At 46.2% G+C, this 21,098-nt stretch overlaps 8 protein-coding genes across 8 annotated transcripts in view; 3 read left to right on the top strand and 5 right to left on the bottom strand.

Annotated features, from left to right (window-relative positions):
- Positions 1-1,405, top strand: part of GGI43DRAFT_388312 (5'-methylthioadenosine/S-adenosylhomocysteine nucleosidase family protein) — a gene marked incomplete at both ends in the record, with an annotated part of 2,759 nt that extends 1,354 nt beyond the window's left edge. The window contains one exon of the mRNA XM_083204052.1: positions 1-1,405. This exon is cut by the window's left edge and continues 193 nt beyond it. Coding sequence (XP_083055749.1) covers positions 1-1,405 — 1,405 coding nt within the window.
- A 531-nt stretch (positions 1,406-1,936) lies between these two features.
- On the bottom strand, positions 1,937-2,695 carry GGI43DRAFT_388311 (cupredoxin domain-containing protein; the record flags this gene model as incomplete). The annotated part of the gene is made up of 2 exons (XM_083204051.1): positions 1,937-2,359; positions 2,468-2,695. The coding sequence occupies 2 exons, from the start codon at positions 2,693-2,695 to the stop codon at positions 1,937-1,939; spliced, it is 651 nt and encodes a 216-aa protein (XP_083055748.1).
- A 2,301-nt stretch (positions 2,696-4,996) lies between these two features.
- On the top strand, positions 4,997-6,261 carry GGI43DRAFT_426070 (cytochrome and DOMON domain-containing protein; the record flags this gene model as incomplete). Its single annotated transcript, XM_083208587.1, has 4 exons — positions 4,997-5,060; positions 5,090-5,291; positions 5,324-5,877; positions 5,945-6,261. The coding sequence occupies 4 exons, from the start codon at positions 4,997-4,999 to the stop codon at positions 6,259-6,261; spliced, it is 1,137 nt and encodes a 378-aa protein (XP_083055747.1).
- A 627-nt stretch (positions 6,262-6,888) lies between these two features.
- GGI43DRAFT_388308 (NADP-dependent oxidoreductase domain-containing protein) lies at positions 6,889-8,036 on the bottom strand (the record flags this gene model as incomplete). The annotated part of the gene is made up of 2 exons (XM_083204050.1): positions 6,889-7,556; positions 7,634-8,036. 2 exons carry the CDS (start codon positions 8,034-8,036, stop codon positions 6,889-6,891), a joined length of 1,071 nt encoding a protein of 356 aa, XP_083055746.1.
- A 584-nt stretch (positions 8,037-8,620) lies between these two features.
- On the bottom strand, positions 8,621-10,983 carry GGI43DRAFT_417508 (Zn(II)2Cys6 transcription factor domain-containing protein). The gene is made up of 3 exons (XM_083207426.1): positions 10,752-10,983; positions 9,952-10,680; positions 8,621-9,880 (listed from the first exon to the last, which is right to left on the bottom strand). Exons 1-3 carry the CDS (start codon positions 10,800-10,802, stop codon positions 9,119-9,121), a joined length of 1,542 nt encoding a protein of 513 aa, XP_083055745.1. The 5' UTR covers positions 10,803-10,983; the 3' UTR covers positions 8,621-9,118.
- A 966-nt stretch (positions 10,984-11,949) lies between these two features.
- GGI43DRAFT_431505 (uncharacterized protein) lies at positions 11,950-12,608 on the top strand (the record flags this gene model as incomplete). Its single annotated transcript, XM_083209416.1, has 2 exons — positions 11,950-12,193; positions 12,254-12,608. Exons 1-2 carry the CDS (start codon positions 12,126-12,128, stop codon positions 12,606-12,608), a joined length of 423 nt encoding a protein of 140 aa, XP_083055744.1. The 5' UTR covers positions 11,950-12,125.
- An 883-nt stretch (positions 12,609-13,491) lies between these two features.
- Positions 13,492-14,641, bottom strand: GGI43DRAFT_431503 (NAD(P)-binding protein; the record flags this gene model as incomplete). The annotated part of the gene is made up of 1 exon (XM_083209415.1): positions 13,492-14,641. The coding sequence occupies exon 1, from the start codon at positions 14,545-14,547 to the stop codon at positions 13,492-13,494; it is 1,056 nt and encodes a 351-aa protein (XP_083055743.1). The 5' UTR covers positions 14,548-14,641.
- Positions 14,642-16,243: 1,602 nt separating this feature from the next.
- GGI43DRAFT_265277 (uncharacterized protein) lies at positions 16,244-20,787 on the bottom strand. The gene is made up of 3 exons (XM_083201020.1): positions 20,620-20,787; positions 18,584-20,564; positions 16,244-18,532 (listed from the first exon to the last, which is right to left on the bottom strand). Exons 2-3 carry the CDS (start codon positions 20,492-20,494, stop codon positions 16,445-16,447), a joined length of 3,999 nt encoding a protein of 1,332 aa, XP_083055742.1. The 5' UTR covers positions 20,495-20,564; positions 20,620-20,787; the 3' UTR covers positions 16,244-16,444.
- Positions 20,788-21,098: the final 311 nt, after the last annotated feature.

Genomic DNA, 21,098 nt, shown 5'->3' with positions numbered 1-21,098 from the left:
ACAAACAAAGTCTGATAACATTTCCCAACCGCAATCAGTTGAAACATGGTTACGGGGAGCACCAACATCTCTAGCAGCGATGCTCCAACAAGGCAATGTTGAGGATGCAGTGAGAAGTATTTGCATGGGCCTCAGCGAGATGATGGCTTCTCAAGGAAGAGGAAATGCAACTCAAGGTTATACTACTGGAAGGGATAATAATCATAGAGACCATGACCGCAGCTATGAAACTGAAAGCGGTAACTATGCGCTGGCATCACCACCTGAGAGGAGTAAAAGCTGGGGCGATACCCCATCTAGAGACTCTGCGCCATTTCAAGAAGAGTACAAGGGCCATGCTACTGAGCAGAGTCATCACCACGGCAATGTAGGATGGAACTTCAACACAACGCCGTATCCTCCTCGAACTCCCTCACCTTTCCAACCAGAGTACAGACTCTACAACCACGAGCGGAGCCTAAGCTATGGTAATGACGGCACTATTCCACAAGCATTCCAAAGTTTGTCGAAGCCCACGGCATATCTTCCCCGAACTCCATCACCTGCACAAAAGGAGTACAGGTCTGGGATTCCTGAGCAGCCCCAAAATCACAGCTGTAATCAATCTTTCCGCAATGCGCCAGCGCCCACAAATCTACATATATCTACAAAATATTCAAGCAGCGGGTATGATGCTTCAGGCAATGGGGTAAGAGATTACCCATGGTCGCCTCCACAATCACCAACGTTCCGAACAAATATGGGCCAGGATCACAAAACGCGAAGGGTTAGCGAGCCGGTAACAAACTACGGTATGAATCCACCGGCATATGATCCTGATACTGAAGATGATCGCTTCTTCGGATACAAATATGGGGCATACTATGCAGAGCCAAACGCGATCAATCCTAATGAGAGGCAGCGTATTGCTCGCCATAGTCAAGATCGACAACCTTCAACCATGATTAAGAATACATCAGCATATGACCCAGTCATTAGGAACAACGGTGCCGTCTTGGGACACAGACGTATCCAACTCTCAGAACCAAGCCCGATTAGCCCTAGCAAAGGGCTGCGCAGCGCTACTCCCATTCCAAGCCAGCGGCCTCCCATCAAAGCTAGGAGTACACCAGTGCGTGAACCAGCCACTAAAGATAACGACCAGAGCTTGAGATCTAGGAGAGCTTGCTGTAACCCAGAGCCGAGCCTTGTGATCCCGTCTGAGAGGCGACGTAGTACTACTCCCAGTCAAAGTAGACAGCCTCCCCACACGGTCACAAGCAACAGGGATCCCACGGAGTTGGACTATGGACCTTGTCGGCCTCAGTCTCGGCCGCCCTCCCAGGCTCAAGCTATTCCGCCTCATGTTATCAGAAATGTGCAGTCACAAAGGCTGTCGAAGATACCACGACCGTTTCGACCATAATGCTCGACCTCTATATTTACCAAGACTAGGATAATAGGTTTATATGTAGTTTAAGAATGGTATGAGTATTTTTGTATTAATTGGGCGAGATTTCGCTCTTGTATATATTAAACGTGAGAGTAAAGTTATAATGCTTTCATATCTGCTTGAAGTAGCTCACAGTAACTCTACCTGTCCTTAGGATGCTTGTATTATTAATGTGACCAACTTTATTCTTTCTCTTATCCTTATCACCGACATATATGTCTAGTAACTCACTATGGTGGATGTAATAGTCCGATCCTCTACAATGCGTGCCATTACCGAACGCACTTGGAAAGTTTAGAATGAACGTGTTGTCTTCTTCTGTATCATCAAGTTCTCGAATCATGATGTTTCCACATTGGCTCACTCGACTATCATAGATTTGCATCCTAATATACAAAGCATACAGCTTTATCAACCATTACATGCCATTATGATCCCGAGGAACCGATACCTGAGTCCATCGCCACCAACTTAATTCTTGATCCTTAATCAGGCTTTTTCCGTTTACAACGCTAGCATGCCAGCCACAGCCAAGGCAAGACAAGCCACGCCAGCAATCGAACCGGTTAAATATTTACTGGCACTCGATGAGGTATGGGTCGGCGAGCTTGAGGAAGATCCCGAGGCTGTCGTTTTCGAAGCTGTAGTGGACACCGAGGACGCTTCAGTAGAAGCAGAAGTTGACTCAGTGGAAGCAGGCGTCGAGGAGCTCCCCCCTCCACTCGTCACGGCGCTGGAGCTTAGAGTGCCACCAAATGCAGCCTTTGGGCTGACACTGCTGTCCGTGTTTGAAGCAGCGGTCCTAAACGCGTCGAGTGTGTCAGAGCCTTGGTTGATCACGCCTACCATGCCGCCCTGACAGTGCGAATCGACAACGCAGTAGAAGAACACAGGATCGGTGTTATTAATAGTAATCGAGAAGAACGTCTGGTGAGGTAAGGTTAGCCAACTAACACAATGCGATGGGTCTCAGTTTCGGCATGAGAAAGGGTAACCCGATTCGGGGAGAGAGCAATAGCTTCAATGCTGGCTAACCTCATCACCCGTTGGCAATATGCCGGAGTAGAATCCTCCACTGGTGGCCGGAGTGCAAGGCTTGCTGAAATCGCCAGCGACAACACTGTGCATCCCATCGAAATGAAACTCGACGATGTCTCCCTTGTTGGCCTTGATAGTATCAGGGGTATATTTGAGTCCGGTCTGGCCAACTTCGACTCTGATGATAGCAGCAGATGCTGATATGGCAGCAAGCACGGCCGACATGGCGAGGTTGAGGCTTGTATAACGCATGGCAGATGATTTTGAATAATGTATGCTTACTTTTGACGGTTCGATTGCTCTGGTAAAGGATGTGTGGCTGTCTCCAGCAATTTATAAATCATAGTTGAAAGCCCTCGTATTCTAGGTCTAGAGACCGTTGCCCAGACTGATAGCTAATCATTGCCTTCCCCGGCGTCGTGCTATGATGCATCGATCATTGCGTACGTAGCTTTGTGGCGTAAGGTTCTGTAGCTGTGGTGGTTAGCGTTACTTGTGGAAGCTGATGGCTTAAAAGCTTGGCCGAAACTATAGATCATGATACACGGAATCTTACTATACTTACCAGCTCGTATATCTGGTCAGGTTTCTCAGGAATAGGCACTCTACACAGCGATGGACACTGATACGAGATACCGTAGGCTTTGTAGCCACTGACACCATTTTGACTTTTCATTGGTTCCTTGGTGCAGCATCTAATGGGGCTTCAATTAATGTACTAGTGTGCTATCGTTAGCCTGCAAATTGCGGACCAAAAGTCGATCCGACGTTGTTCGTCGGCAATACGTTGGTTTGGTAACAAGTCGAATAGCGGCAGACTGGTGAAACATATTCCACTCTTCCACCTCTATATAGTGGATATGAGGCCAGTAACGGCATGCAGTTGGGCCGTCTCATTCTTCTTAAGTACCAGCAAGGAGGATTATAAGGGCTGGCTGTTGTGCTTACGCGGATAGGTTGACTCTGTTGCCAGAGCGGAAGAGAGATGCCATTAGGTGCAGTAGGCAGCCCTCATGATGGGCATCATAGTTGGTAATTGCACAGCCATGCTCTCCCGATGTCATTTGAGTGTAATACTGTTATATTACGAGACATATACAAAAAGAAACGGCTATAATGTTCCTCCGAGTCCATTCTAGTCTGGCCCGGCGCCACAAATCCCAGCCTTGTGGCAGAATCCGTATTACATAGCCTGGAATTTGATGGCTTTTTTTACTGGTTAGCGGGCGCTGCTAAAGTGAACCTTCCGAAGCGCTGCGAGGGAGGATATTACCAGTCCTAGAATCTACTAGTGGACTATCTCGACACAACAAAACAAAAGTCAATAATTACTATGGCTAAATAGTTTAGTACTGCTATTGAGTTTGTTACCCTGGTTTAAGTAGGCGTCAGCCGCTTTGTAAGCCTTTTAGTAACTTTAGTGTTCTTACGCATACGTATCCAGCCAGGCCTATGATTCCGTCAATCACAGTCATTAAAAGATCTATAGCGCCTGATAATTGAATCTTACTACAATAAGAGTCAAAACGGCCCAGTGAATTTTATCTTTAATGGGTGACGGCATAGTGTGAATCCCTTGGATCTAAAATGCAAGATAACTACTGTATCCGAGTACTATAAAAATTCCAGGCTAAGTATTCGGGCAGTCCAGCATTTATAAAAACGTTGCGCATCAGCCTGTTTCTATAATTCTTAGAGCGTCATTCCTCACTTGGTAGTCTAATCTAGAAAAGGGTATCCTAGTATATACAGATGCCGACTCTCAATTAGTCTTCGCTCTAGCAAAATTAGCAACGTTATCCAGATTATCTAGCACCATATTGGTTTCTTTGATCACAGTATGAGTCGCTCCAATGAGCGCTGTCTTATAATAGACTCTATACTTAACAGGCTGCACTGTCTTGTACTCTCCAATTTCCTTTCTGCTATTTCCAACCTAAGCTGCATGGGATTTTTCTCTTTTTTAATATTTAGTAACGTGCAGAATTGTGTGACCTGTGTCGGATTCTCGCCAGAGTTTAGATTGTTCGCAACTAACTCCGACGAACCCTCTCTATTGGCTGGCTTCATTCTCAGGTAGGCCTCTAAATTTCCGGCTCGGGAAGATGGCTCTAGAACCGAGAGTAGAGAACTATATAAAGATTCATGTGTCTCTCCGATGAATAGGGGCCTTTTCTATTGATTGTTGTAATGCTTGATATTTCCTCTCAGATAACTGCCGCTACATGTGACAGGTGCGATAGCTATCGTCAGTGCTATGGCGAGGTGTGGTTAGTGGTACGCAACATCCATTGCCACTGGATAGTTCCGCATGCCGAATATTATTCTATCCCGTTGAGGCTTGGTCATGACTGGAAACAAACCCAAGCAAGTTTTGTTTAGACGCCTTCGGCCACACAATCTGTGGGTTGTCTTATAAGTCGAGATTATTCCACTCTTTACATCTCAGATCACACCAAACGTCCATTTGTTGCCTCGGGTCCAATTTAGCTAATCAATACACATTACTAGCAAATTTAATTCAATATGAGGCTGCCACAAAATGCGACTGCAACTTTTGCCGTTGCTTTGAGTAAATTTTCAATGTTGAGTCTTTTAATGGCTAGTTTATACTAACAGAGTCTCCAAAAGCTGTCACAGTCTCAGCTGCCGCCATTTCATTCTGCGCCACGGCAAACGTCTGCTTCCAATGGGGCGTACCAGAATCCTCCGCAAAGGCCGGCTCTAGCAATGTTGACTTCCAGCTCAAGGCTCCCACCTCTAAACAATGGGTTGGCCTCGGCATTTGTAGCTCGATGCCCGACTCTAGCATGTTCATTATGTATCAGGACGGCAAGGGAACGTCACGCTGAGCACACGACCTGGCGCGGACCACGTTATGCCAACTTATGAGTCGAGAAGCGACGTCATGCTCTTGACCGGCTCTGGAGTAGTGGACGGCAACATGGTAGTCAACGTCAAGTGCAGCAGATGTATCGACATTGATTTGACGGGCTCAACGGGCTGGATTGCGGCTTGGAAGTCTGGTTCGGCCCTCGATGAGCCAAGTCCTTCGGCAGTGCTTACAATACACGACGACACGAGCCAGTTCAACGTCGACATGTCGGCTGCTAGTATCAGCTCCGATTCAAGCCCTTTCGTGGGAACTTCTTCGAGCTCCAACTCCAGTGGCACCCCTGGCGCTGTTACTCTTACCAAATCTAGCGATCCTTCAACCAAGACCCTCATCTGTGCCCATGGGATCATAATGTCCATCGTTTTCTCCTGCCTCTACCCTATTGGTTTTGTTCTCATGCTACTGATCGGAAAGTGGTACCTTCACGCTGCTTGGCAGGTGATCACTTTCTTGGGCATGTGGGCAGGATTTGGCCTGGGCGTTACCGCCGCTAAACGTCTAGACATTGTAAGTAAAGACCTCTGTCTACATGAAAATTGCAGGTGGTCAATCGTCTGGCTCTCTAGTTCTTTGACCAGGCCCACACTCAATGGGCACCATTATTGTGGCCCTTCTTGCCATCCTGCCTATCTTTGGATGGCTTCACCACAATTACTCTGTTAAGAACCAGTCTCGTGGCATTATCAGCTATGTCTACATCTGTTATGGTCGCTCTCTGCTGATTGTTGGCATCGTCAACGGCGGTTTGGGTCTACAGCTTGCCTATCAGTCGAAAGGCTTGATCATTGCATACTCCGTAGTTGCTGGAGTTATCGTCCTTGTATATTTTGTCTCTTTTGCCACTAAGACAATCGATTCAAAGAGCAAACAGCCACAGCACATCGAGTCTCCATAATGAAGAACAGGTGATCGAAATCTGCATTTCCTAATTATTGGACCAAAAATTACATTTTGCATACCCTAGCTATATACCCCAAGGAGGAAGCTTGGAGCTTATCTTTTTTTCGTTAAGAATTTGGCAATTTGTTAAGCAAAATTATTGAACAAGGAGAAAAACATTATATTAATACCGTTTAAAACAACGCAGTCATATCATCTATGATAGGTATGTAAGTGAATTGTTTGTTCAATAGCTTATGAGGATCTATATACGGAACCTCAGCACTCTAAAAAAGCAGACCCTGAACCTTGATAAAAAAAAACAAGACCCCAGATTTTCCACTACTTACATCTTATGCGCTTATTATAGTGCAGACCCAGCTTATAACTCAACTCTCCAAATGAGATCATGATGATTTAGTTTATGAAAACACATAATAGATAATCTTTATTCATATTTAAGTATCCACTTACAAATAGAGTTGATTCAAGACTTCATTTAGTTGTGGTTTATTGCTGAGGTTTTCCTTGCTCCTTGCTCACATCAACCTCCAACCAATACGCTCTAACTTCGATAATAGCAATAGAGGGATGGTTCAACCTCCCTAAAACTTTCAATACCATCGTTTGCAGTTTTGTACCATTAGACATGGCCAACAATATTCTTGGGTATGTACGGCTCTTCTACGAATTTGATTTCGTCGGCTGTCAATTCCTTCCCGCGCAGGTCACAAGCTTCCTCGAGTCTAAGCAACGAGTCCAAGCCAACAATGGGTACCGCGCCCTTGCTGCGAAGCCAGGAGAGAGAGACCTGGCTCATCTTCCAATCTTTCTTGGTAGCCAATTCCTCTACCCGATGGATGATCTCCTCATCTTCTTTGGTAAGGCTGTTGCCGGTTGGTGAAGGCATCTGTGCTCTCATGGAGGTCGCATCTCCGAGTGGTCTCGCCAACTTACCGCCAAAGTTGGGCGACCATGGCATGATTCCCACACCCGTTTCATTGCAGTACCGATTCATCTCCCGCTCTTCTTCGCGGTAGCACAAGTTATAGTAGTTCTGCATACTAATGAACTTGGTCCAGCCGTTCTTCTCAGCCAGGGATTGCATGCGCGCAAACTGCGTTGCCCACATCGAGGAGGCGCCAATGTATCTTATTTTTCCAGACACAACTAGATCGTGTAGAGCTCTCATTGTCTCTTCAATCGGAGTGGAAGGGTCGAATCGATGCACCATGAATAGATCGATGTAATCAGTCCCGAGGCGTTGAAGGGATGCATCGACGGCCTTGAATATGGCGGATCGGGAGAGACCTATCGAAAATATGGTTAGCTTCATGTATCTAGGCCACCCACTCATTGGCAGGCTCATGAATTGGGTAATGACATACCTGCTCGATTGACATAATCCTTCATCTGTGACATCTCTCGTTGCCACGGACCAGCAAAAACATCCGGCTGATCAGCCACAGCGATGAAACACTTGGTCATGATGACAACTCTCTCACGTGGAATATTGTGTTTCTTCATTGCCTTTCCAATAACTTCCTCACTAATACCATTTGAGTACATGTCTGCAGTGTCCCATGTGTTTAATCCTCGATCGTAGGCAGCTTTGAGCATCTCGATGGAATCATCTTCGTCGAGCACCCATGGCATCCACTTAGATGAGCCAAAGGACATGGTTCCTAGAATTGGCACAGAGACGCGAAGGCCTGATGTGCCGAGTTTTACATACTCAACTCGAGTTTCATCAAGGCTCTTCTGGAGCGCTGGGGGTAGCGAAGGGGCCATTGGTTCAGTGGCGTACGAATCGATTTCACTGAGCCTGGGTGTTTAAAAAAAAAAAGTGAGACTTTTTTAATGAGCAGTCATGTATTTCTGAATGGTAGGAACTTGGCAATAAAGCCTAGATATAATGGACTATGGTTGTTGTTTATAGAAACACGGGCAATAGTCACTTGGCCCAGTTCTTTTTTATACACATTCTAATTGAATATTTCCTGAAATTTAGAGGCTATAACATCCGATAAGTCCGTCACGTATATTCTCAACTCTTAATATGTAGCAAATTGATTCAAAGCCGGAATTAGCTGGCCAAAGTCCATCATTGCCCTCAGCCCTTCTTCATTTCGATCATGGCAGATTTCTTTTACTCAATTGATGCTACAGATGGCTGAGCTGACAAACAGAGAAATATGGAGACCTCGCGCATTTATCTAAAAAGGGTTTAGCTCTCATACAAGGGCGTGTCTAGTGACTTCACAGAGGAATCAAGTCGATCGCACTAATACCCTGCAACTAGGTTGAACCTAAGCATCGAAACCGTAGTACTTCGCCAGCTTTTTAGAAAATTATTATTTCTTTTTTTCTTATACGGAGATTTATGGGCACACAAAGATAAGATAGCGGGACATATCTTCAGCTTAAACCCGATACTCCCGCCACCTCCGCAACTTGGAGCACATTTTCGAATTTGACAGGCGAGTGACTAATTTGCCGAATGTATTCGAATCTTGACGACCTCCGGATGATGAGCCTTCGGTTCATTCTAACATGATGAGCTAATTTGAATGAGCTAATTTGAAGACTAGGGTAAAGATTAACTTGAATAGATACTGTTAATATAATTATTTAATGAGTATGTAATTGTAAAAAATGATACCAAGAGTTCTGATCTCTCGGCATTGAATTTATCTTCCGAGATGCATTGCATGTAATAGATATTTCTTGATATTATGCGAGTTTTCACTCGTAGAGATAATCATGTATAGAGTATTCTCATCCTCTGATCCCATTATAATCACCGCTAGAATAATAGGCGATGATTCAAAATTTCTAGTTGCCAACATTGTTATCTTAAGCCACAGCAAAGGTCAGATATTGTATTCCCCCTGATCGCAGACGGATTCAAGCTGTGTGTGTCCCAAAGAACGAGCAACGGTCCTTAAGATACCCTTTAGCCGAGACTTCTCTGGAGGCTGGACGGCGTCAACGCTCACGGCCACAGTTAACGGCCATGCCAATAATGCAGCTACACTTGGATGAGGAATATTAAGTTGCGTGGTAGCCTCAGCACCTCTTGGAGGGTTTTGACAGCTGACCGAAAACTCTGCACCATAGCACAGGTCTATAGCAAGCTTATTAATGTTATCCTGGCATCTCTGCATATCCACGTCGAGAAAGGAATCATTAAAGAGTGACTGAAGTGCGCCGAGGGCTCGTTTCTGAATACTGTTTGCGATTAACCGAAGAGCCCGGTATCGATTCCATATTGACGCGTGGCCGACTGAAGGGTAACTATGCGACGGGATATGCACACGAGCGCCAGTCGCGTTTGAGCCCGGCTGGGAGTGTGTCCAGCTAACGTGAAAATTCCAGTCTTGTGGAAGACTTAGAGCCCACAAAGCGAGATCATAGTCGAGCGTATAGGATTCCATAGCAATCGACTTGACCTCATCAATGATTTCTGGTTTTACTGTATCTATACCCCTTAGGGAAGACACTGACTTATTCCTCAAAATCAAGACACGAATCATGAGCGAATCCAGTCCTAGCTCATATCCTTCTTCGCCCCAGATCCGGCCATCCTCTACCCAGGCTGCCATAGCTGCTCCACGAAGGATAATGATACGAAGCTTTATGAGCTGCATGTCAGCATACAGCACGTGGCCTACAATCTGTAGTGTCAGTTGCAAGGTCTACTTACACAATTTTGTCGGATCGCCTTATCCAAGTCCGTATTTGCTGCGAAGCCGCTCTCACGGCGTACATTGAGAAGACTTCCTGCGCCCTTCTCATGGCAGATGTACTTCCAGAAACGGGAGCCGACAGCATCACGAGGTAGTGATGTAGAGTCTCTCAAAAAGTACATGACATTCTCATAACTGCCCATTAGCATCATGGCTAGCATCACCTGATCTATCGTATCGCCCGATATTCTCCTCGTCGCCTTCTGGATCTCCCTCACAGCCTTTGCATATACTTTTTGGGCAAGGCTAAGAGCTTGTCTCACGCCCCTGTTCCGCCCGATTACAGCATGCGAATAAGCCGTCAGCGCAAGACGAAGACAAGAGCCCGGCTCAGCCAACTCCCAGTGATGTAGCACGTGTGAACTGTATTCATAGCAAGCATCACCTAACATGTATCTTTTCATAGAAACGCTCTCTGCATAATAATAGAGTGCGTGTATCTCCAGTGGTAGCGATAGCGCTGGCTGAATTCTGCGGCTTTTTTCTACCGGTGATAAAATAGAGCCTGAAACTGAGCCAGTAGGTAGTGCAGCTGGATTGTTATTTGTCTTGGGTGGACGTCGCCGACGGCCCATAGCAAACGCGTTTTCACTTCTAAAGTGCAAACCTGTCTGCTCGTCCGAGTTCCAGGTGCATCTCCTGTCGCCAGTCTGACATCTTCGGCACAGAGGTCTGGTGCAGTCACACTATAGTTTGTGTCATAAATTACCAATGATTAGTTTTTCCATGGCGGAAATGACTTCAGCTCATTATTTACCTTGACTCTGCGTTTTCGGCAGGTTTGGCAACCAGGGCTTGGGAAGACCATTGCATTTAGCTCATGTAGACGTGCCTTGGACTGATAACTGATAGCTAATGGTCATAAGACTAGATAATCGGAGGCAATGAAGCATAAGCACTGAGACGTAGTAGGCAATTACAATATGATGTGGTGCCAAAACTCGAGTGGATTCCATTGGTACGGAGTACCGGGGTTAAGGAAATTAAGCGTGACTGTTAGTTCAGGAGTCTGCACTAGTAGAGACCCGATAGCGGGTAATATTCTACAACAGTTATGAGCCAGACAACTGCCCCACTAAAGTGTCAAGTAATCAATAATCTATAAGCGTCGCATAAGAGACTAGCTAAATGATGAGGCTGCAACTACCCAGTAAGAAGACGCAGCTAGTTTATTAACAGTTCTAAACTTGTATTACCGCTGATGTGAAGGAGGCTGTGTTGTGGTCTTTTACACCGGATTGATATAATAACTGGTTGTATTAACTGTATGACGGCCTCTTTTTGATCGCGATCAACACTTGCTGTTGACATGACAAATGCTTTGGCAAGGCCTCGAACTTGCAATTATCTATAGTTGTATGTATTTGATGGAGGGCGCTGTAATTGTTGCATAAAAGAGACGGGGAAGTATCTCATGATAACTCGAAAGGGTTAAAAAGAGCATGTATAGACGCTGGTTTTCGCTGGTAAACAGTCGATAAATGGTTGCCAAATAGATAAGCAGACCAGTTTTCTTGCTTTTAAGGAATATTTATTATTCTCGCAGCCTATGCGAAAAACAAGCTAGACAGCAATATGTATATTTATTATCCACTGAATGCGAACAGTCTTTTACACTATGAGCAACATCAGTCTAGAGATAACTTACGAACCTCTCATACTATGGGAGGTTCTGACAATTATCCCAGACATGCGAAAATTTTGTTCTTACCTTGTATGTTGCTTTTCTCCGCACATCTAAGGTGGAAAGAAAAAGCATAATACGATCATATGTAATTGGTGGATTTGCGTGTCATATTTTCGCTCGTCTGCGGCTCATATACAATTGGTGGGTTCGAATGGCGCTATTTTAGCTTCCCGCTTCATGGACTCTAACTGATCTCTATGTGCTAATGTTATTTTGTTTGTTGCGGTGTGCGCAAAAGCCTTGAAACTTATGCACAAAAAAAGGACTAGGGGCACCCGCACTATGAGTCTATAATCTCGCTTTCGTTCACGAGGTTCTAAATATAGGAATAGTTACAGATGCACTAGAGAGCACAATAAGTTATATAAAGACTCTCCAAATACCACTTGCTTAATTTCAATTAGGAGCAACTCTATCTTATTCCTTTTTCATCGGTCCTCCACAATGTTCAAGCCCAACGCTGTTCTCCTGGCGGCAGTCGCTCTTTTTGTTCCCAGCGCTATAGCTGGCGAGTATGTTTCAGCTAATACCAAATAACTTGTTCTGTGGCTAATAGCACTATTTATCTATAGGGGAGTTCATCTTGCTAATTGTGGCCCTGATGTTAACTCGGCATTCTCCAGCGTTATCGCCTATTACCCAGATGACTCTCAGTCAAGCTCGGCACCGTTTTCTCAAAACATAGCCTTTGCTTCCAGCTCAAAAGGTTTAGTTACTTGGGAGGGTAACTCTTACACTGGTAGCTTTGCAACTGGGAACACCTTTACGACCCACATCCAAGGTGGAAGCTTCAGCTTCGGCCAGTATGCAGGAACTGGCAATAACCAACAGCGACAGTTTGTTTGCTTCAGGGACAATGACAGGCAGCTCTGGCGATCAACACCTGCGTATGCTTGCTTCAGTATTTACTATTGCCTTGATGCTTAATTAATATAAACGATAATTCTCAGACAATTATATATGAATACTGGTCGTCCTTTTCCCATTTTGAGCGATCTTTTACTTTCGTAGAATCCGGATAGCGCTTTACATGGCAACAATGCTTTAAAATTAATACATTGACGTAATTTCACTCGCAGTTAGGATTGATTATCACATGAATTCTATATTTCAGAGGAATTCCTAAAAGATTACCTAAAGAGGAAAAATTAGCTTGCACAGAACAAGGGAGCCTTTATATAATTAAAAAGATAATAATATAATTAAAAAGATAATATCGCGTTGTGTCTATATCTCCAAAAAACCACCTGGTACAGCAGTCCGCGTAAGAGAATATAACATCTCTGTGAAGAGTGTGAGTGTAGATGCGTTCAGTTAGTGCGCCCCTGTAAAGAAACACACCAACCAGCCTCTGGCAGATCAGTGGACTAAGAATCTCCCAAAGAGATGGTACATGAACTGGGAGGGCTTGAGATCGGATACATTGCCGGCCGATCTACATGAGAGATAGGCTAGTCTATCAGATATGGCATGGCCGCTCTGCCGGATATGGCCAATGAGAAGAATGGACTGGATGCTATTTTATGCTTTTAGCAATCTACTTGTCTACTAAGACATTTGTGAAATCTACTAATCCATATATACTTTATGATCCACAAATTATTCCCTGGAAGAGCCAGCTATGGCATAGAAGTCATGTCACCCACCGACTCTCATTGGGCCTTCTTGGCCGTATTTTTAGATATGTTACAAGACACAGGGTGAAATTCCTGGACAGATTGAGAGAAGATTATTGCAAAGTATTGATATTTGAGTCTAAATAAGCTCTATGGTGATTGAAAAAATTAGGTATTTAGCTTAGATACATTTTTTAGGCCTTGGCAACCTCAATCCACTGGTTCACCAGACTCTTAACTTGCTGATCAAACCCAGCGAACTTGATACCAAAAGTGTCCTCAGTCTTCTTAGCATCAACGCGAACAGTAAGGGTTGGCTGCTTTCCAGTTGTCTTGACAAGTCCTTTAGCGATCGCCTCAGGAAAGTTCTCCTCGAGAACTTTAATGCCATCTTCCCACACCATGCCATCAATTCCATCTGCTGCAGTCACGTATGCCTGATTACCAGGGATCTTCGGATCTAGAGCCAATACATGAATCTGAGCGACATCATCAAGCAGAACTGAGTTGCTGTTTGACGGAATATCGGATTGGCCACCCCGGAGGAACCCCAATAGAACTGAATTTGTAGAGCTTGACTCGAAGTCTTGAACCGTGGTGGCCAGCTCGTCAGCGCCAAAGATCCATCCAGGAACAACGCTAATCAGGTCGAAACTTGGCTTATTTTCCTTGACCCAAGCCTCAGAATCATTCAACGCAGCAGCCTTGCTGGCGCTGTAGGCTTGAAACTCAAAACCATAGGGACCCTTGTCGAGAGGAATTCGGTACTCAGCGTCGAAAACCTTGTCGTCTCCTTGGCCGAGATAGTAATGGAAAGGAGTGACGGCGACCAAGGAGCTGGTAATAACAATACGCTTAATAGTGCCGGCCTTACGGCTGCTTTCGAGGAGCCCAATGGTTGATCGGCGAGCAGCCTGAACGAAAAACTCGTCATATTGTTCAGGCGTAGGAGGGGCTTCACCACCAAAGCTGGGAATTGGAGAAGCACAGTGGATCACATATGTTGCTCCCTTGACTGCCTCGTCAAATGCATTTGGAGCTTCCATATCCTCAACAACGACGAATGAGAGCCTCTCTTCGCCAAGGTTCAAAGCCTTGACAGACGGCGAGTTGAGAACCTTGTTGGCCTTGCTGGCGGATCGGACCACAAGCCGGACATTGTGGCCGGCGGCAAGGGCAATGGTCAAGACTTTGAATCCCAAGAAGCCAGTCGCTCCTGTAAGGACAAGAAGATTGCTGCTGACGGCCATTTTTTTACAGTAAACAATTCAAAAAGATCAAAAGAATAATCCTTTTTTTTTTTTTTTTTTTTGATGTTGAGACAATGGGTGTTGTAGTTGAAGTGATTTGTAGATGATGTGTGTGTCGAGTGATTTCTTCTATTCATGGCAGGTGCGTGCCCAGGTACTTATCTATTTCCATTCACGCAGAGTATCTTTCATTGCTATGATTTGAAATGCTATCAAAGAGAATCTATCTTCAAATTAATCAGCCTGGAGGTTGACCAAATGATTCCATCCGGGATATAGTTAGTTTTGCATCACATTTGTCAGGACCGTTCTAAATCGTATTCTTTAACTAAAGCGCATTAGCATTCAACTATTCGAGCGATGACATACGAGTACAGTGATGGATGGCTGGCATTTGTGGCGCGAAGGATCGGTGCCCCAATTCCAAGAATTGCCCGATTGAGCAAACGGGCTGCATAACAGCTAAAATTGTGACTAGCGGCTGGTTACTAATAAACTGAGTTCCACAGTTTCGCAAGCTCTACAGTAGAGTCGGAAGACTTGTTCCAGACTAGCGGCAATGTCACAATTCCGATAAACAGACGGCGTTCACGATGCCTGCTTATCTTGTTGCTACAGTCCAAAATAGCTTACTTGATTGTTCTTGGGAATTGAATTATTCAAGGTGTCTAATTCCGTGACTACTTTAATTACTACTTATGGCAATATGTGTATGGATGGCCGTAGTGTCGCCTTGTAACAAATAATACAGGATGACATTTGTAACCGCTGGTCGCAGAGTACTGGAGCAATTGGCCGAGAAATAACCTACAGTTTGAGAATGCCGCAGAACTTTTTCAAAACCGACCCAAGTCATAGGAACCGCAATCAACGCCAAATTTAACAGAGAGAACTCTACGTTCAATCATATGTGTATTCTCGAATTTTTTTTTTCATTCTTCTTGCATGCCATACTCGAGGCTTGTTGCAACACGTCGGAGCATTCCAACGTTAATGATCCTGCAAGCCAATTTCTATCTTCATTTCTATACGTGCATTAGCCGAGTCGCACTGTGTTAATCCCGTTCAATTTCTTTCAACAGTACAGTGGAGACCGAAATTGCCTTCCTGTTCCATATTTGTATTCGTTCTAGCACATCAGAGCAGTACTTAGAGATACTTGGATAATACGAACTCTATGCAGATAGAGCCAAAACTGGCTGCGAAGGTGTGGCTAAATTCTTAGCAGTACTTTACCCATGCCTAATTGGCCTTTAATCAAATGTACTAAAATGTTCTTTAATATATATAAGCCCCACACCAGGCTTAGTTCTTGAGGCACAGTGCTGGGAGAATTAAACTACCTTGCTCCCGCTAAAAATGGTACCTCATTTATTGCCATATTTATTATGCGCCCTATCTTTTAACCAGTGCAGTGCCTGCCTGGTTGAATTTGACGATACTACGAAGCAATCTCCACCACACTGACAGTACACGTAGGTAGGGCTTGAGGAACCCGCCTCAATGGGCCGCTGACGGCCTTCTACGTAAATAACATTAGATGGTAGCCGCTACTATATATGGCCCTTGTAGCGGCTACCATTAACATAGGATTGAGTACCCCCCACACATACATAAAATGCCTAACCTTATTTAACAGGGGTGCATTCTAATAGATATGTTCAGGAAGAGGTGCTCTGTAGTATAATATTAACAAGTGGTTAGAGATGCATGTTGAGAGAGACAAAGAACTCTTATGGATTCCTACATAGGTCCGTAGAAGCCAGTAGAAATACATAGAATCCCAAAGTGAAACTTTTAGTAGTTAATAACTAACTAATTGGGTGTTATACTACATAATAATTATCCCCCCTTTAACCCTCCATAGCAAAGTTAAAAAAAAAAAGGTATTCGGGCTCTAATTGCCATATACCTCTGAATTCCCACTACAAGATAGCCCAACTACTATAACTCTACCTGACTTACATCCAATAACGATAGTGGAACTTGATACCGCCCAGCACGTAGGGCGAATTTCCACTGGTAGCCAGAGCGTGTTTTCCCCGTTTGATGTGATCCAGCGGTTATCTTGGCTAATACCATACACGGGATGATGCGCGATCACATTAGCAGGAGGTTGTAGGAGGGGATCTGCAGAAGAATATATAAAGGGTCTGTCATCAAGTATAGTAAAGGAGCCATTAGTAGTTAGTAGATGTGCGTTATCTGGTTCAAATGACAAGATAGTTGCAGTAAATCCAATCTCAAGCATCTGCGAGCATTCGCCTGTATCCGCGCGCCAGATCCGTATTATCCGGTCGTAGGAGGCCGAGGCCACGAGCTTCGAGTCAGGCGAGAAGGCCACCGAGTTTACCGCGCTGCCATGGCCCTCGAGCGTCTGTAAGCATTCGCCTGTATCCGCGCGCCAGATCCGTATTGTCTGGTCATGGGAGGCCGAGGCCACGAGCTTCGAGTCGGGCGAGAAGGCCACCGAGCTTACCCAGTTACCATGGCCCTCAAGCGTTTGTAAGCATTCGCCTGTATCCGCGCGCCAGATCCGTATTGTCTGGTCGTAGGAGGCCGAGGCCACGAGCTTTAAATTAGGCGAGAAAGCCACTGACCTTACCGTGTCGCCATGGCCCTTAAGCGTTTGTAAGCATTCGCCTGTATCCGCGCGCCAGATCCGTATTGTCTGGTCGTAGGAGGCCGAGGCCACGAGCTTCGAGTCGGGCGAGAAGGCCACTGACCTTACCGCGTCGCCATGGCCCTCAAGCGCCTGCGAGCATTCGCCTGTATCCGCGCGCCAGATCCGTATTGTCCCGTCGTCGGAGGCCGAGGCCACGAGCTTCGAGTCGGGCGAGAAGGCCACTGACCTTACCCAGTTACCATGGCCCTCGAGCGTCTGCGAGCATTCGCCTATATCCGCGCGCCAGATCCGTATTGTCTGGTCATCGGAGGCCGAGGCCACGAGCTTTGAGTCGGGCGAGAAGGCCACCGAGTTTACCCAGTTACCATGGCCCTCAAGCGTCTGCGAGCATTCGCCTGTATCCGCGCGCCAGATCCGTATCGTCTGGTCATAGGAGGCCGAGGCCACGAGCTTCGAGTCGGGCGAGAAGGCCACCGAGCTTACCCCGTCGCCATGGCCTTCAAGCGTCTGCATACATTCACCTGTATCCGCGCGCCAGATCCGTATCATCTGGTCATCGGAGGCCGAGGCCACGAGCTTCGAGTCAGGCGAGAAGGCCACTGACCTTACCCCGTCGCCATGGCCCTTAAGCGTCTGTAAGCATTCGCCTATATCCGCGCGCCAGATCCGTATTGTCTGGTCATGGGAGGCCGAGGCTACGAGCTTTGAGTCGGGCGAGAAGGCCACTGACCTTACCGCGTCGCCATGGCCCTCGAGCGCCTGCAAGCATTCGCCTGTATCCGCGCGCCAGATCCGTATTGTCCCGTCGTCGGAGGCCGAGGCCACGAGCTTTGAGTCGGGCGAGAAGGCCACTGACCTTACCCAGTTACCATGGCCCTCGAGCGTCTGCGAGCATTCGCCTGTATCCGCGCGCCAGATCCGTATCGTCTGGTCTTTGGAGGCCGAGGCCACGAGCTTCGAGTCGGGCGAGAAGGCCACTGACCTTACCCCGTCGCCATGGCCCTCGAGCGTCTGTAAGCATTCGCCTGTATCCGCGCGCCAGATCCGTATCGTCTGGTCTTCGGAGGCCGAGGCCACGAGCTTCGAGTCGGGCGAGAAGGCCACTGACCTTACCGCGTCGCCATGGCCCTCGAGCGTCTGTAAGCATTCGCCCCAATCCGGTCTCGTAATTGGCTTTAGCGTGACCCAATCGGGCTCTTCCGTATTGAAAAACTTTCTGACTAGGCTGCTGACGGGGCTAAACATGAGTGCTGAAGTGTAGAGCTGCAAGGGTGCAATCTCTATGACAGACTTGTAAGAAAGAATAAAGCGACGCGCATCTTGAAGAAGTTCTGCTAGTTGCCGCAAATTTTTACATCTCTGAGAAACATGTTAGAGCCTCTGTAGCATAACTCCATTAGTTTAACTCACTATCATATCCTCGAGCTTCTGCACCGCTGCAACGCCCTCTGGCAGGCAGTGTAGTAGACTAAGAGATTCTAGCCAGTATAAGTATTTCTTCTGAATAAAATCATAGATGACGCCGCTGTCCTGTACATCGCTGTCACGGCCTGTCTCCGTGAATTTCGAATCGCTGAGATGATCAACCCAGTAGGTGGTAGAGTAACGAATCATGGCCAATGGGTCGAGGTCAGGTGGAGAGACCTGGTCTATGAGGAGTCCAGGAGCACCTAGGCCGTAAATATCACGTTCAAGTGTCTGTAACAGGGCCTTCAACGACCTCAAGAAGATAGCATGGTGCTGGTCCGGGGTTCCAGAAGGTAGGATATCGTTGGATGCCTCATTAAGCAGGTAATCCTTGGCTGATTGATGTACGAAGTACACGATATCGTCTCGAAGAGTTAAGAAAGAGCCACATGACCTAATGATTTCTCTTAACTCGTCCTGGCTAAAGTCCTCAAGTGATCTAGCAAGAACTTTTAACTCTTCAAGGCCAACAGGGCGATATACAATTGAAGTAATAGCCAGGATCTCTTTGCAATGAGCCGCATCGGCCGAACCGCTTACTAATGCCATCATCTGTCCATAAAGAGAGTTAAGCCCTGGAGGGTATGACCTTAGCTTTATAAGCGTGTGCCGTTTTCGAACACTAGGACCTATAAGTTCTTGACAAACCAAGGCAACCCAGAGAAAGGTGCCATCAGCATTATCGGCCAAATGGCGCTGAACAGCACTCTTCGTTTCCTCGTCGTATTTCTTAACGCGCGCTAACTGATCCACCCTATGATCAATATACGTAGTGATAGCGTTGGAGATAGAGCTTTGATTTAATTCGAGCTGTAGTTGGACTTTCTGCTTTGCAATATCTAGTTTCTCTTCAATTTCTGGCCAATTACGGCTAGAAATAATCCACTTCACGTGGGATGAAGAAGATGACGATGATTGGATGATGAAATCAAGAAGCTGAGATCTATTAGCAGTACACTCATCTAGAGCGTCAACTACAAAGACAGCATCTGTTAGCGTTGAATCATTCAACATATCCGTGAGTATCTCAACCAGCGACCCCCAAACGTTTATGCCTTGAAATAGCTTTTTGCCCGCAGTATCGTACTTTGCCCGCAGGTGCGAAATAAGTGACGGCCGCTTGTCTAGGAGTAGGTGCATAAGGCCGCGTAGGACAGACGTTGCGTTACTTAATTGAGCCTCAGTGGCCTGACAGAAGAAATAGGATAGGGTCTTATTAGGCTCCTTCTGCAGCTCATCAATAATGCCGCACAAAAGCATAGTCTTGCCTTTGCCAGGATCACCCTTAATCCATAGTAGCTGGCTCTGCGGATCGTTGCAAAATTGCCTAAAGTCGGCATTATCAAGGATCCAGAGATACGAGTCCTTAAGTAAACCACCTTTTGTATCCTGAATGCGCTCCTTATCCTTAATAGGATTGGTTTCGTATAGGTCCTTCAAGCACTGCTTGTCTTTGTCGTCTTGATATCTCTTCTCTTGCTGCTGTGTTTGGTCCTGGATAGCTAAATAGATGCTATCGAGCTTCTTTTCTTGGGAGACTGCATTAGTAGCGAGACTGCGAATGTATTCCTTTACTTGCTCAGAATTGTATTGTTCTGCGTCTCTTTTTACGGCATCCTCTGCTTCTTGGATGTCACTAAGCTGGCCAGCCCAGCCTTCAAGCGAAAGCAGATCCCTGACAATAACAAGGAACTGGTTACGGTGATAGAGACATATGCTTTTTATCTGGTATAATAGAAGCTTTTGGTAGAGCTGAGCAATATGGCTCTCCAATTCAACGCGCAGTCCCGCTGAGGACTCGACAGCTTTGTTGTTGTCTAGCAAGAGATGCGCCAGATTCCAATACCAATTCATTCTCGAGAGAACGTAAGCGATTCCTTTGCGATTGCTGAGAGCCTCAGTGACTGGTTTCGAAATGATCTATCTTTTATTAGTCGGGGCCTTGTACGAGTTGCCCAGAGTCTTATAGCTGCTTATACCTCTAAGCCAATGCAAACGCCAACCCATGCGACGGCAGCCTGCGGAGCGGCCTGTATGGCCTTGTCGACTATTTCCCTCATTGTTTGTACCACCTCCAAGCATTCACCGATTCCCTGCTTAATGGAGGTTTCCTTGAGCGTGCGATCCAGTCCTGCCTTGACCAGCTTTTGCATTTGTTGACATCTTGTATCAGGAGTTTTGCCTATTTCGTTTTTCACAGTATTGTTTGGGCAAAGTTCATTGGATAGGATCGTCTCGTACGCGTCCACAGCTTTAGGCTCGCTGGCTTTAAGCTCATCGTATGCCTGGTTCCAAAGTCGCTCCTGCAGACTCGATAGGGAGGTTTGAGGAGTAGTAGCATTAGATAGAGATGGCGTCGTCTTGGCAGTAGACTTCGACGTGGCCTCTAGCTGTGGAGATATTTGAGAATGTGTGGGTGCGGGATGAGCCGAGGCTTTTTCTGGGGGAGGCGTCTGTG

Source organism: Trichoderma evansii (assembly GCF_050947405.1).
Source record: "Trichoderma evansii strain SZMC 28006 chromosome Unknown GGI43scaffold_31, whole genome shotgun sequence".
Classification (NCBI taxonomy): domain Eukaryota; kingdom Fungi; phylum Ascomycota; class Sordariomycetes; order Hypocreales; family Hypocreaceae; genus Trichoderma; species Trichoderma evansii.
Note: the sequence above shows the minus strand (reverse complement) of the source record. Positions and strands in the feature narration are given on the sequence as shown.

Coding starts and splice junctions, on each gene's coding strand:
- GGI43DRAFT_417508 (XM_083207426.1), bottom strand. CDS start 10,802: ATGGTCTTCCCAAGCCCTGGTTGCCAAACCTGCCGAAAACGCAGAGTC. Junction 10,681..10,751: donor GCCGAAAACGCAGAGTCAAG/GTAAATAATGAG, acceptor CACAAACTATAG/TGTGACTGCACCAGACCTCT. Junction 9,881..9,951: donor AGGCGATCCGACAAAATTGT/GTAAGTAGACCT, acceptor CAGCTCATAAAG/CTTCGTATCATTATCCTTCG.
- GGI43DRAFT_265277 (XM_083201020.1), bottom strand. CDS start 20,494: ATGAATTGGTATTGGAATCTGGCGCATCTCTTGCTAGACAACAACAAA. Junction 18,533..18,583: donor AGAAGCTCGAGGATATGATA/GTGAGTTAAACT, acceptor CATGTTTCTCAG/AGATGTAAAAATTTGCGGCA.